Source organism: Marmota marmota, unplaced genomic scaffold (assembly GCF_001458135.2).
Source record: "Marmota marmota marmota unplaced genomic scaffold, marMar, whole genome shotgun sequence".
In the NCBI taxonomy this organism is placed as follows: domain Eukaryota; kingdom Metazoa; phylum Chordata; class Mammalia; order Rodentia; family Sciuridae; genus Marmota; species Marmota marmota.
Window position 1 is genome coordinate 24,114,669 of NW_026000082.1, and position 14,532 is coordinate 24,129,200.

The following is a 14,532-nucleotide window of genomic DNA, read 5'->3' on the forward strand; positions in this document are numbered from 1 at the left end:
ACAATGTTATATAACAAATACTAAATACTATTATGAACATACAATAATTATATAAATGTATGAAAGATGAGCATTATTATTGTTATTATTGGGTGCCAAGGATTGAACCCAGGGGAGCTTTACCACAGAGCCACATCCCCAGTCTTTTTTGATACTTCATTTAGAGACAGGGTCTCACTGAGTTGCTCAGGGCCTTGCTAAATTGCTGAGGCTGGCTTTGAACTCACGGATCCTCCTGCCTCAGTCTCGAGCCACTGGGATTACAGGTGTGCACCACCATGCTCAGCTAAGATGAGCATTATTGTTGGATTGCCAGTGTTCTCCAGAGACACAAAACAGATAGAAAACACACACCCACACACACACACACAGTCGGGGGAAGGGCTTGTGAAAATTAGCTCACATGATTATCGAGGCCAAGATGTCCCATGATATGCTGTCTACAAGCTGGAGAACCAGAAAATATGGTGATGAATTCAGCCCCAGGGGGGCCTGGTAAAAAAAAAAAAATAGAGCCATAAGCAATGGACTGGAACCTATAGTCATGTCCTATAGCCTTCCCTAAGATTTCTCTTGGTCAGCTGTGGTTCAGTTTATAGCCCCAAGTGTGGTAGGCTATATTTTCCAAAGAAGACTTTATCAATCAATATATATATCCCATCTCCTATACTCTTTTTAAAAAAAAAATATTTTCATAGTAGGTGGACACAATACCTTCATTTTATGTGGTGCTGAGGATCAAACCCAGTGCTTCACATGTGCTAGGCAAGCACTCTACCAACTGAGCTACAGCCCCAGCCCTCCTATACTCTTTTTGAAATGTGACATTGATATTTTTCTTCCAAGAGGTGGGGTTTCTGCACGCCTGAAATACTGGCTTGAGAAGCTGAGGCGGGAGGGTTGCGAGTTCAAAGCCAGCCTCAGCAAAAGCAAGACACTAAGCAACTCAGTGAGACCCTGTCTCTAAATAAAATACAAAATAGGGCTGGGGATGTGAGTGAACTGCCCAATTTCAATCCCCAGGAGCCCCACAAAAAAAAAAAAAAAAAAAAAAAGAGGTGGGGTCTCTGTTCCCCTGCCTGAAAGCTGAACAGAACTTTTTAATTGCCTCAACCTAAAGAACTGGTGAAGGTGACACTGTATGACTTCCTAGGAGGAATCAATGCATTGAGCTTCTAAGGACAGGCCAAGGGAACTGAAGAGGTGAATCTCTTGCATCTGATTCTCTCATTCTCTCTCTGAACTGCTTCAGCCACTTGAAGTCACCATGTGAGAGAGACCTCATGCAAAGCCTGCAGAGAGGTAAAAGAGAGTAGCGTCCAAAAAAACTCCAACTATTTCAGACCCAGCTATTGGAGACTTCCCAAGAAGACATCAGTCTAGTGAATGCAGATGCCTTCTAGATGACCCAGTCCCAGCCACCATCTGACTGTAACCTCATGGCAAAAACCCCAAGCCAGAACCAACCAGCAGAGCCACTCCTGAGTTCCTCATCCAAGAAATTGTCATTTTAAGCGACTAAATTTTTGAATGGTTGGTTATGCAGCAAGAGAATTCATGCACCAATGTGTGCTCTCCATATCTGAAGCCCAAGCAATTTCCACAACTTCCTCACAAAAAAAGAAAACTTATATGAGAACTTTGTGCATTGGGCCCACAAAGACATGAAGAGATGGACAATAAAAAGCCAACATCTTAGCCAGGTTCAGTGGCACAAGCCTGTAATCCCAGCAGCTCGGGAGGCTGAGGCAGGAAGATCATGAGTTCAAAGCTAGCCTCAACAAGGGCGAGCAATTCAGTGAGCCTCTATCTCAAAATAAAATACAAAAAAGGGCTAGGGATGTGGCTCAGTGGTTAAGTGCCCCTGAGTTCAATCCCTGGTACCAAACAAACAAACAACAATCAAAAAACCACCAAACCAAGACAAAACAAAACAAAAAACCCAACATCTTAAAGTTGAATTTGGACATCCCAGTTTTTATAAGCTCTTTATACATATTACCCCACTGACTCCTGGCAGTGTCCACCATGCCTCCCTCACCCCTCTCACCACCTCCTCCTCTCATCTTCTTACACTCACCAAATTATTCCTCTCTCTGTTAGGCAGAGCAGTTAAATTCTCTAAAGTGTTTCCTGGCAAACTCAGTCCTGGGAAGACCTTTCAAAGCACAGGCCCTTGACTAATCTGTCCGCTGGAGTGGGGCAGAGTTCCCAAAGGCTGTTTTCCTTGACCATTTTAGCTGATCTGCTTATGGTCAGTTTTCCCACACTGACTGCAATCTTGATAAAAAGAGAATACTCAATAAGTCATAACTAAAATGTACCAATACCCACTATGTGCTGGTGCTAAGTTAAGTACCTCCATGCATCATCTCATTCAATCTGCACAAACTCTTTAAGATAAGTACTATTATTATCCCCACTTTAGAGATGAAAACACTAAGACTTTCATACATGTCGTTTGAGGTGCCTATGATCATACCTACAGTTGGTGACAGAGCCAGATTCCAAAGCACTTTACCAATGTTAAGTAAATGAAAGAGAAGGGAAGCTTTTAGACAGGTAGGCTTTGGAAACACCATTGAATAAAGTGATGGTTGTTCCCATGAACGTGGGAGAGATCACTTGGCAAAGGTGAATGAGAAGGCCCAGTCCTGGAGACACCAGTGCAAGGGAGCTGCAGAAGAGTAAGGTAATAGTCATGCCTGGCATAAAGAGGTTGATCAATCATGGACCTCATATACACAGGTGGTTCCAAAAGATCATATAGCCTAGTGACATCATTGCTGTCTTAGTTTATGTAATACATTCTGTGTTTGCACAATGACCAAATCATCTTAATGACACTTTTCTTTCTTTTTTAATAACTGAATTTATTTATTTATTTTTATGTGGTGCTGAGGACCGAACCCAGGGCCTTGCCCGTGCGAGGTGAGAGCTCTACCGCTGAGCCATAACCCCAGCCCCTTAATGACACTTTTCTTAAAATATGTCCTCATCCTTAAGTAATGTGACTGCAGAAGAAGAGGGGTTGAATGACAGAAGCTTGGGCAAGGATGACTTGAAGGCCAGAATGGTCAAGGGCCATTTGAGTTGCCAACTGCCTCCTCCCTGGAGGACTGAAGAGGGTTGAACTTCACTGGTGACCTCCCAGGTGGGACATAAACAAGGAGCTGAGGAAGTTTAGAGGTGGGAGCAGACCATTCTTAAGAGTTGGCAATGAAGCAGGGGGAAGAAAGAAGCAGATGGAGAAATTCACCAGGTGGCTGATCTAGAAAGGACTTTGGTATGTTTTAAGTAACAGGCTTGATTGTCCGTGGAGAGGAAAGAGCCCCCAGAAGAGCAGCAAGATGAATGGGGGCTGCTCAGACCCTGATGCAAAGTCTGCAAAACCCGAGGCCTCTAAGCCTGAGTCGTGGAGGAGAGAGGACCTGGCCCGGCCGGGGCTCACAAGCAGAGGCAGCTGGGGAGGTGGGGGAATGATGGGGCTGCGGTTGGGGGCGAAAGGAGTCTCTCAGGCCGGAGGAGTCTCCCAGCAACCCGCTCTGCCTCCTCACAGAGAAAGGAGACCATGTCTCCATCCCTGGGGCTCTGGCAAGCTCTGGCCAGGAGAACGGTGGGTGGGCACCGACGGCGGGACGGAGCAGGGCGGAGCTGGGCGGAGGGCGCCCGCCTCCCTCCTCTGGTGCTCTCAGGTGACAGACCCCGCCAGACCCCGCCCCGCCTCGCTGCATATTCCGGAGGCCCACCCGCCGGGTCTGAGAGCAGCCTTCGCCTCCAGTGCGTGCGTGGACCGGCACTTATCCCTCCAGAACCCGCAGCGCGTTATGGCCCCTGCGGCAGCCCCCCGCGGCCTCCTTATTTTTCTACAGGTGCTCGGGCTCGCCCTGGCTCAGATCGTAAGTTCCGCGGTCGCTCTGGTGGCGGGGTCCTGGGTTGGAGGTCCAGGGTTCAGGATCGGGAGTTTGATGAAGGGCTTTGCCTGTCTCCCACCCTCTACTGACACCCCCTGGCCCGAGGGGACAGCGGTAGACAGTCCCGGGCGCAGGCCCCTCTATGCGTGCGGCTTCGTGAATGAAGGTGGATGAGCCGGGGAGCCCGAGGGTCCCTGATCCAAGATGCTCGGCCCTGCCCGGGACAGGCAGCGCAGGGCAGGAACTGACGCTCAGTCCTGGCAGCCGAGGGAGCCCAGGTGGCGGGGAAGACAATGCTGCCCATTCACCCGGCTACAGAGCCTCCACCCCCGCCACCTCCCGGGGGGGCGCCGGCTCCAGCCAGACGCCGCTGTCGCCGGGCTGAGGCTTCTCCCGCCCACCCGCGCGGGTCCTGGCTTCCTAGTGTCGGCTGAGGGTGGGGCACCTAACGCGACCCTTGCGCGGGTAGGATAGAGTCCGCGCTGTCTGGTGCCGGCACGGGTCGCAGCTCTCCTGCGGTGCGCCATTCTGGCACTTCCCGGCCCGGGGAGGGCATGGGCACCTGGCACGCGTGGGACCCCCTGTCTAAGTCAGGGCTTGCTGGGTAAGAGGAGCACTCCAAGGAAGAAAGATCAGGGTGCTCCCAGTGGGAAGAGAGTACACCTTCCCCTCCCTAAGTCTCCTTTCTCTATGCCTCCTCCACTTTTCTATGGGGTTTTACCAAGGGGAGAGAAGGAGATGCCAATTCGCCTCGTATACCTGTTGTTCCTCCAAAAGTAACAATACGAGCTACTATTCATTGAGGATCAAAGTCCGGGTAGGCACCACTATGCGTGCATTCGTGATTTACTTGAGCCGCCAGCTTCTCCATCTGTTCCCCATTAAGACAGCCCTAGGGCAACTTGTTACAGTGGAAGGAAATCGTCCACGAACCTTTAATCTTTCTGTGCCTGTTTCTTCGCTTTCAAATTGCGGCCCTTAATAGAATTCGCCGGAGAGTTCTGAGCATTTAATAAGATAATCGACGTAATGACACAGTACCTAGTGCATAGTGGGCTCTAAACAAACGTGAGCTCGTGGCTCCCTGAAGAGCTAACTCCCTTTACCAGGGGAGTTACGATTCTAGGACACCGCTCAGCATCCTGCACTGAGGGCTGCACCCTTGCCTGTGTTTTCAGAGAGGACCGCCGGGAGAGCCCGGGCCCCCAGGCCCTCCTGGGCCGCCAGGAGTACCTGGATCTGATGGCATCGACGTGAGTCTAACTTGGGACGGAAGGGGGAAGGGAGGCGGCGGACAAAGGAGAACTTTATGAGGGATGGAAATGGGGTGGGGATGGGGGAGCATGTGTCTGACGTTGTAGTGCCCCCAGTCGCCAGTAGGCGGCACCGGTCCGCACCACAAGGAGCCTGTTTGTTCCGCAGAAACCTCAACCCAGTTCTGAAATGCAGAGCCCGTTATAGCCGCCCTCAGACAAGGGAGCGCTGTTCGGTCTGACGACCACAGCTCACAGCGAGTCCTTATCCCCCTCCCTTCCTTTCCTCTCCTTTTGGAGTAGGAGACGCCTTAACCTCTTGCGCCGCCCTGGCACACCTAGACGCCTCTTCAGGATAACTGGGAGCCTTGAACAGACCGCTAACTGGGGCCACACTCCCGTCTCTTCCCTTTCCTTTTTCTTCTGCAATTTAGAATCATCTGGGCTTGTTCCCCTGCCCTCCCTAGCATGGTGAGGGTTAAAAAACCTCATTCTGGAGGCTCCCCCAGGAGGTCAGCTCTACGTTTACCATCCGGACAGACTTCTATTCAGCATGGTGTCCCCACCCCCAAACCCAGGGAGTTGGGCCCCGGCCAGGCCCAGGCTACTGCAGGCTCAGGAATGCCTGGGGGCCTCTCTGGGGCAGAATCTTACTCCACTGGCCCTGTCTTCACCAAAGGTCCTTTGTCACTGGTAAAGAGGTCCTTCCCTCCTTGGGAACATTTTGGATCTACCCCTTCTTGGCCCCCTTCGTCCTTGCCGCTACCCCAGCCTCTAGTTTCATCTGACAGTCCAGAATGGAGCAGCAGCTCACCTCACTCCTTCCCACCTTCTCTAAAAGTCCTGCCCCCTTTTTCCCCCACAGTTGCCCAAGTCCAAGAGGGTCAGCTCTCCCAGCTACCTTAGAGCCCTCAGCCCAGTTGCAGGCCTCAGAACTGACACCTTAACAACAGCAGCATGACTAAACCCCCTGCATGTGGATATCCCCCTCTCCAGCTGCCTGGGGTTGGTTTCAATGAACCTACAAATGTCTTGGAGGAAAAGGGGGCTATTTTCCCAGAAAGTACCAGACTGAGGGGACCCAGAACAGAAGAAAGGAGCTTGAGGAGATGAGCCTTTGGTACTGGCCAGCCAGGGGTGCTCACTGGGGAAGCATGAGTCAGTGTTGTCTCATCAACTTGAATCTTGCAGGGTGACAAGGGACCTCCTGGGAAAGCTGGCCCTCCGGTGAGTGCTTTTTTTGCCTTTGAATTCTGACTTTTAATTCTTCCAGTTCTTGCTCTCCTTTAGCTAATATTTGCTCCATCTCTATTTTTAAGGGATCCAAGGGAGAGCCTGGCAAACCTGGGCCAGATGGGCCCGATGGGAAGCCTGGGATTGATGTGAGTACCTGAATACTGGGCAGGGCAGGGTAGGGCTCAGCCTATTGACTTCCAGAGCCTGGTTCTGGCTTCTTCGCTCATCTTCTGTTCAGAGTGGGCATCAGGATGGAGAATCTTCAGCTGTAAGCCTCCCCTTTACCTTCATATGACTTGTGAGCTCACTGGAACCTCACACCACTGAATCCAACTGGGGTCCAGAGAAGGGCTCTGTTTTCTGTAGGGTTCAGAGTTTTCCTGCTTGTCTGCAGCATCAGAACTTAGTCTCACGTTTCTGGCATCCAGGGATCAGTCTGAATACACCAGGTGGGGCTAACCTTGTGTGCCATACCCTTTCCTCCTTTATCCATCCGGAGCCCCTCCACAATCCAAGGCACAACTCAGAAGAGGAACATCATTTAGTTGATACCACAAAGCTCCCAAGAGCCCCCAAAGCTATAGGATACTAGACACAGCCAGTTCCAAGGGGAAGAGGACAGTCATCTACTGGGGGATACATTTAGATCAGTTACTGGAATGGGAGGAAGGAGGGGCACCCATGAGTTGCCTCTGCCCTGCTGGCTCAAGAGGTGTGACCAAGGCTGGGACCTGTTATCAGGGCCCCTCCCAACTTGTATACACCCCCACAAAGATTACCAATTACATTGCCTTCTACCAGCACATTGGTTCTCACATCCATCCCAGATAGGAAACATAATCAACTCAATTTGCAGATGAGAAAATTCAGGATCAGAAAAGTCTTTAGGGCAGACATCAAGTTTATGGGCAGCACAGGCTCCTAGGTCTCCTAGACTTCTAAACTGGGAGGCATAAAACCTAGGCCAGCAAGTCTTCAGGCCTTAGTTTCTCCTCTTTCAAAAGAGGATAATTGGGGCTGGGATTGTGGCTCAGCGGTAGAGCACTTGTCTAGCATGGGCGGGACCCAGGTTCGATCCTCAGCACCACATGAAAATAAAGGCATTGTGTTGTGTCCATCTACACCTAAAAAATAAATATTTTTTTAAAAGAGGATAATTGTTCTTTTCATAGCTTCCCAGGGTTACTGTGGGAACCAGGGAAAGGGGAAAGGAAGTGTGTTAAGGTCCCTAGGCCTTCATGGGGTATGATGAAAGGAAGCCTCTGTCCAGTCAGGAGAGTCCCCTGAAACTTCTCTTTCCCCCAGGTCAGGGAGCATGTTGTCCTACCTTCTCTTTCTTCCCTAGGGTGTAACTGGAGCCAAAGGGGAGCCTGGTTCTGTGGGGACTCCTGGAGTCAAGGTAAGTAGCTGTAGTGTGGGCAATCTAGGCCTGGAGTTTGGAAGAGGCTACAGTAGAAAGGAGCAGGAACCCAGGAGACCCAGTCTCTAATCCTCTCCCATTGTTCTTCCAGGGCCAACCCGGGCTCCCAGGCCCCCCTGGCCTGCCAGTAAGTACAATATGCAAGGGCTACTAGGGACCCTCTGTGGGTAGAAAGGACCTGCAGAGAGAGCCATGAACCCAATTTCCTTTTCTTCTGTTCCAGGGCCCTGGTTTTGCTGGACCTCCTGTAAGTCCTCAGGGATGCAGCAGGGTCCCCGGGACTCCCAGAGAAGGAGGGGACAACAGTAGGACTTCTAGCAGAATAGTTTTCATGGGGAGGGGCCAGCATGCTATGATAGTGCCAGGAATGGCCTGGCTTTGGAGACGCTGCTAGCCCACTCTGTGCCTGTCCACGAACTCCAGGGCAGACATCAAGTATATGAAATTTTTTGATCCTTCAAGCCCCAGTCTGTTAGTCTCTCTGGTGTTGGTAAAAGTCATAGTGGAGAAAGGGCCTTGGGTGCCTATCCCTACTTTCCTGCGCTGGATGGATTGATGCTTGAGGCATCCTGGACAGCCATATTTCTGCTCCCTAGGGACCTCCAGGACCTGTTGGCCTCCCTGGTGAGATTGGAATCCCAGGCCCCAAGGTGAGTCCCAGCGTCACTCTGCCTCTTGCTCTCTGTCTCCAGGCTGGCAAACTTGGGTGGACTCCAGAGAGTTTCTGGATCTGCCTCTGGCCAGTGGGGTGGTTGTGGGGGGCGGTCCTCCAGGTTTAGGGCAGAAACTTTTCCTGCTGAGTCTACCCTGCAGCACGCCTTTCAGGAAGGTTAAGGGCTGGTACCATCCTCTGTCAATCTGCTTGATCTCCCCATGTAATGACTCTCAGGAAGTGTCCTGGAAGGCAGGGTGGACAGGGCAGTGGCAGGAACCAGAAGATGGAGCTGGGAGGACTGGATGGTAGTATGATTTGGGCCTGTTTTGCTTCCAGGGGGATCCAGGACCAGAGGGACCATCAGGGCCCCCAGGCCCCCCTGGGAAACCGGTTAGTGTCCTCAGACTCCCCTCCGCCACACGGCCATGTGCTCCTGGGGAAGTGGCTTGGGGTGGGAAAGGGTCTGCTCAGGTTCCATCTTCATACATTTCCTCTTAGGGACGCCCAGGAACCATTCAGGGCCTGGAAGGCAGCGCTGACTTCCTGGTGAGAAGTGGGGTCTGGGACTAGGCTGATGGGGGTGTCATGGAGATAGGGTCTGTGGGTAGTGAGTAGGGGCAGTGGTAGAGATTCAGCCAGGTGAATTGGGAAACTGTTTAAAGAGTTGGCAAAATGGAGATGCACTGACCAGCTGGCCTGAGCCAGGCAAGTTACCTCGGGGTCCTGTTGGATTTTCTTTCCAGTGTCCAACCAACTGTCCAGCTGGTGTGAAAGGGCCCCCAGGGCTACAGGGAGTAAAGGTAAGAGCCCTTATTCTGAGAAGGAGAAGCAAGCTATTGGGAAGAGACCTCCTACTGAGTTCATTCCTTCCCTTCAGGGGCATCCTGGCAGACGGGGGATTCTGGGTGATCCTGGCCGCCAGGGAAAGCCGGTGAGTCTAAGGGCAGAGGGCCATGAGATGGTGGCTAGATGGAGACAGTCCTACAGCAGCCTGTCCCCATTTTTCATCTCTTCCCCTGTTCTGTGGGTCTAGGGTACAGAGCCTTGAGCTGGGAGGCAGGAAGATTATGTTCCAGACCAATGTGTCTCTGGGCAAGTCCCTTCTCTTTGTGTGGTCTCATTTTCTCACCTGTGATATGGAACTGCATGGTCTAAAGGTCCTTCCTATCTGCCTGTGCTAGGGAAGGTGACTGGTATCTTTGCTTGTCTCTATATTTGTCTCTTTACCTGCTTGCCTGTCTGATAACTCATCTTTGTTTTTAGGGTCCCAAGGGAGATGTGGGTGCCTCTGGAGAGCAAGGCATCCCTGGACCACCGGTAAGAAACACCTTTCCCCAGTGGCCTCTTTCTTCCTGGGAGCCCTTGATAGGGTCATTACCCTGCTCAGGCCTCTAGTTTATAAGAGACCTGTGTCCAGCCGAGCACATACCTGTAATTCTAGAGGCTCGGGAGGCTGAGGCAGGAGGATCACAAATTCAAAGCCACCCTCAGAAATGGCAAGGGACTAAGCAACTCAGTGAGACCCTGTCTCTAAATAAAATACAAAATAGGGCTGGGATGTGGCTTAGTGGTTGAGTGCCCCTGAGTTCAATCCCTGGTAACCCCCCCCAAAAAATAGACCTGTGTCCAGTTGGGAGTATTTCTGAGTAGGAAGAAGGAGACTGAGGCTTTTAGGAATTAGGGGACAGGAACCAAAGCTGTCAGCTGGAAGGCCTAGCTGAAGTCCAGGTTCTGCCACTGTCCTTTAAGTGGCCATGGTCAGTCCCTCTCCATTTCTGAGCCTTCAAATGAGATTTCCCGTCTACAAGATAGGGACTATGTTGCCTACTTCAAAGGGGCATTGTGAAAAGGGCTGGGGGGGGGCGTCCAAAAAGCTATCATGAAATGGGCCTTGTAATTGCCTTTTTATCATTTTTGCTTTGACAGGGTCCCCAGGGGATTAGGGGCTACCCAGGAATGGCAGGACCTAAGGGAGAAACGGTAAGTAAATCTAGGTGTGTCCTGCAAGAGCTGCTATGACCAGCCCTCTGAGGTCCAGCCAGGACTGACCTCAACCCTTTTCTCTCCCCAGGGTCTTCGTGGGTATAAAGGCATGGTGGGCTCCATTGGTGCTGCTGGGTCACCGGTAAGACTGCTCGTGTCCCCTGGAGCCAGGCTGGAACCCTTAGGGCTACAGAGTGGGTATGCTCCCCTTGAACCCATGTGACCTATATTGTTGTTCCTTCTTGACAGGGTGAGGAAGGTCCAAGAGGGCCACCAGGCCGAGCTGGGGAGAAGGGTGATGTGGTAAGTTCTCAGGCACCCATTGTCTAGCCAGTGCCTCTGGAGACTACTGGGCAGAACTCTATTCCCCTCAAGGCTGGTGTATGTATACACACACTCACACATACACATACACGCGAGTATGTATGTGTGTGTGTGCGACTGTGTGGGGGTGGTTCAGACCATCTGTGCCAAGAGCTCAGCTGGCCCAAATTCAGATTTTAGGAGAAGCCATGGGATCCAGTCCCAGGGTCACTGGGGCCAGACAATGAAATTCCAGCAAATCAGCCATGGGGCTAATGGGATTTGGTCGGATGCTGGTTCTCCTCACTCTTCTTTTTAATTAGTAGACTTTCTGAGCAGTTTTAAGTTTACAGAAAATTTGAACAAAAAGCCCAGTTAGCTACTTCATTATTATTTTATTTTTAATGCAAATTTTAAAATATGCATAAAAGTAGAGAGAATGTTATAATGACTCCCATATGGCAGTCTTGTGGGTTCCACAGTTATTGACATTTTGCCATACACACTTCATCTGTCTCCCTTCCCCTTCTTCCTTCATTTGTTATTGCTTTGCTCTGAGGTTCTCAAGCTAATCCTTGGCATTGTGTCATTTCACTCCTAAACACTTCAGAATGTATCTCTAAAAATAAGAACGTTTTCTCACAGAACCACATCATTATTATAACTAACAAAATAAAGAAATATTCTTCTCCTACTACTGGGGATTAAACTCAGGGGTGCTTGACCACTGAGCTAAACCCTCATCCCCTTTTAAACTTTAACTCTAACCCTAGGGCTTCCCTAAATTGGAACTTGAAATCCTCCTAAATTGCTGGGATTACAGGCATGCCTCACTGTGTCTGACAAACAACTATTCTTTAACATCACTTAATAATCCCTATTCCTGCTGAGCCGAACCCAGTCTAACCCCACTGCTTGGCACTGACCTCTACACCCTCCTCCTGGTTCTATGTTCCTCTCCTTCAGAGGAACATAGGATGGTCTGTGCCACAGGTACTCTGGAACCCAGAGGCTACAGATCTCAGCTATACCCCTCTCTGTGCAGCTAGGCAGGGGCTCCATATCCTGAAGGTGATGTGATCTCTATTTACTTTGCAGGGTAGCCAAGGTGCTCCAGGACCCCAGGGGATAACAGGCCCAAAGGGAGCAACTGTAAGTGCCAGAGGCCCAGTCCCTGACCCATGTGGACAGGGTTGGGTCAGTTTGTCTAAACCCCTAGAAGAAGAGCCTGAATTCGAACTCTGCTGCATGCAGGCTGGCTCTGTAATCTGGGAAGTTCTCCTTTTCTGTGCCTTAGTTTCTTCAATCATAAATAGGGGTGATGCTGTAGGAGAGATCCTGGGAAACTTGTAGCATGTGGGGTACTCATTCACATGAAGGAGGAACAGTGGAGTTTCCCACTTCAGCTCCCCTCCCCCAGTTGGCTGGTAGGGTTTCCTGAGATGGGCAGACACCTTTCCTACCTGCATACTGCAGCTGTCACAGAGGGTCATGTGTGGGTGGTCTGACTCCAGGAATATCCCTATTGTGAGTCTCCCTTGAACTGTCCTCCTGAGCAGGGCCCCCCAGGCATCGATGGCAAGGATGGAACTCCAGGCATACCTGGCATGAAGGTAAGAGTGGGAACTGCTGGTCCCATCACATGATCCTGGGGACCTTGGAGTTGGGGATCCTCTGTAGTGTCTCTGGAACATCTCTTCTTGCCTCTGATCTGTTTCCCTATCTGCACTGGGGTGGAAGCCATGGACCCTTAGCTGCAGTTCTAATTTGTGCTTCTGATTCCTTGTCTCTTCAGGGCCACGTAGGACAGGCAGGACGACCAGGAAGCCCAGGCCACCAGGGCTTAGCAGTAAGTATCAGGTAGAGCCACAGGGGTTGCCTGTGGACATGTTGCTTCTCCTCAGACTGGGAAGTCAAGCACTCTGTCGCCCACCTCCCTATGAGGGCATGAGTGGCTGATGAGATTGAAATCTACACCTGGTCTCTCATTTTTAAAAAATTTTTTTTAGTTGTAGATGGACATATTACCTTTATTTTATTTATTTATTTATGGTGCTGAGAATCAAACCCAGTGCCTCATACATGCTAGGCAAGCACTCTACCACTGAGCCACATCCCTAGCCCCTACACCTGGTTTCTTGCTGTATCACCACGTCTTGCCTCCTTACCACTTCTTGTGGGTCCAGCCTGTGCCTGCAGGCACTCACTGTGGGCCTAGATGCATACAAAGGTGCTCATCTTTTCCCCCTGGACACAGGCCCTGGTAGGCAATCCAGTCTCTGTAACCCTCTCCTTCTCCCACCAGGCCTCAGGGCAGGGGTGGAAAATACAGTCAAGTTTTTGACACCACGCCTGGGTTTTCTGTTCAGCTCCCTCCCTGGCACAGAGGAAATCTGGATTCCGGATGGGAAGCAAAGCAACAGGTACTTGGGGTTCCCTTGTGCCAGGGTAGAAACTGATGTCTATTTCTCTTGGCAGGGTGTGCCGGGCCAGCCAGGAACAAAAGGAGGTCCTGGAGATAAGGTAAGGTGACCCCCAGCTGGGAGAATTGGTTCCATGTGAGCAAGGGAGCTGGAGGGCAGGGAATGGGCATGGCTTAATGACTGCAAGGTCAACCAAGGCTCTCAAATCAGCCTGAATACAAGTTATTTCTCTTCTTGCTCTCCCACTACCAGCTCACCCTTGGCCTGCCTTAGTGGAGACTGGATGGCATGGCTTTAATAGAGGAAAAACAAACACAGAGAACTTGTCCAAGAACATCCTCTCCCCCTCCCCTATTCATTTGGTTGCAGACTGTATTCAGTGTTCATTGGGCTGAGGCCAAGGGCCAACTGGGTCATCCAGAGTAACCTGAAAACTGTTTTCCTGCAGGGTGAGCCTGGCCAGCAGGGTCTCCCTGGATTTTCTGGTCCCCCTGGGAAGGAGGTAAGTGCCCTATCCACTGACACAGGGGCCTTTGGCTCTTCCAGGTCTGAGGGCTTTGCACTCAGTGGGGCCAGAGTGAGGTCATGGGATGGAGCCCCAATCTGAGGAGCACTCTGGGTTAGTTGGGTGTCTGCTCTGACCCACTAACCACCTTTCTTCTTTCTGAGCCCATTTCCTAATTGAAGCCAATTAGCTGAGATCTATGGGTGGGGAGGGGTGACCCATAGGTCCTATTAGGCCTACTGTGTATCCCCAATTTCTCCTTCCTTCAGGGAGAGCCAGGACCCAGAGGAGAAATTGGTCCTCGGGGCATCGTGGGACAGAAGGTAAGTGTCTGGTGCAGTGGTCCCTCCCCTGGAGTACTTGCAGCAGCTGGCACTAGTAGATTCAGGATCTGGGTCCTCTTTCTGGCAACACCTCAATTTGCTGGTCTGTGAAATGGAGCAAAGGACCCCCTGCTGGTGACAGCAGGAATGGAGGACAGTTGACCCTGCCAAGGTCTGGGGCCTGGCAGTGGGTGGCTATCCCTGCAGAGAGCCAGAGCATGACCTTCTCTTTCCATTTCAGGGTGACCAGGGTGAAAGGGGGCCAGTGGGACAGCCAGGTCCCCAAGGACGACAGGTGAGCATAGCCAACTAAAGGGGGCTGCTGGGGGCATATCTGGGCACTTCGGTTTATTTACTACTCTCTTTTCTTTTCTCCTCAGGGCCCCAAGGGAGAGCAGGGACCCCCTGGAATCCCAGGACCCCAAGGCTTGCCAGGCATCAAGGGAGATAAGGTGCACCAAATGGGGCTGGAAAATTTCTGGGAATGCAGCCCCAAAACTGGGGGAGGGGCGCTGGG

The 14,532-nt window shown here is 51.3% G+C and overlaps 1 protein-coding gene across 2 annotated transcripts in view; it reads left to right on the plus strand.

The window, feature by feature from the left end:
- Nucleotides 1–3,335: 3,335 nt before the first annotated feature.
- The window catches only part of Col9a2 (collagen type IX alpha 2 chain), a 14,870-nt gene continuing 3,673 nt past the window's right edge, over nt 3,336–14,532 (plus strand). Inside the window, exons 1-24 of one of the 2 annotated variants that reach the window (XM_015485204.2) lie at nt 3,336–3,899; nt 5,093–5,167; nt 6,359–6,394; nt 6,487–6,549; nt 7,749–7,802; nt 7,915–7,950; nt 8,047–8,070; nt 8,420–8,473; nt 8,815–8,868; nt 8,977–9,024; nt 9,222–9,278; nt 9,356–9,409; nt 9,742–9,795; nt 10,405–10,458; nt 10,550–10,603; nt 10,711–10,764; nt 11,863–11,916; nt 12,324–12,377; nt 12,560–12,613; nt 13,243–13,287; nt 13,636–13,689; nt 13,962–14,015; nt 14,257–14,310; nt 14,396–14,467. In XM_015485204.2, the coding sequence (XP_015340690.2) occupies nt 3,351–3,899; nt 5,093–5,167; nt 6,359–6,394; nt 6,487–6,549; nt 7,749–7,802; nt 7,915–7,950; nt 8,047–8,070; nt 8,420–8,473; nt 8,815–8,868; nt 8,977–9,024; nt 9,222–9,278; nt 9,356–9,409; nt 9,742–9,795; nt 10,405–10,458; nt 10,550–10,603; nt 10,711–10,764; nt 11,863–11,916; nt 12,324–12,377; nt 12,560–12,613; nt 13,243–13,287; nt 13,636–13,689; nt 13,962–14,015; nt 14,257–14,310; nt 14,396–14,467 (1,761 nt within the window). In that variant the 5' untranslated portion in view covers nt 3,336–3,350. Of the gene's footprint in view, nt 3,900–4,608; nt 4,732–5,092; nt 5,168–6,358; nt 6,395–6,486; nt 6,550–7,748; nt 7,803–7,914; nt 7,951–8,046; nt 8,071–8,419; nt 8,474–8,814; nt 8,869–8,976; nt 9,025–9,221; nt 9,279–9,355; nt 9,410–9,741; nt 9,796–10,404; nt 10,459–10,549; nt 10,604–10,710; nt 10,765–11,862; nt 11,917–12,323; nt 12,378–12,559; nt 12,614–13,242; nt 13,288–13,635; nt 13,690–13,961; nt 14,016–14,256; nt 14,311–14,395; nt 14,468–14,532 lie in introns of those variants that run through there. The other variant, XM_048815670.1, reaches the window with a different exon arrangement.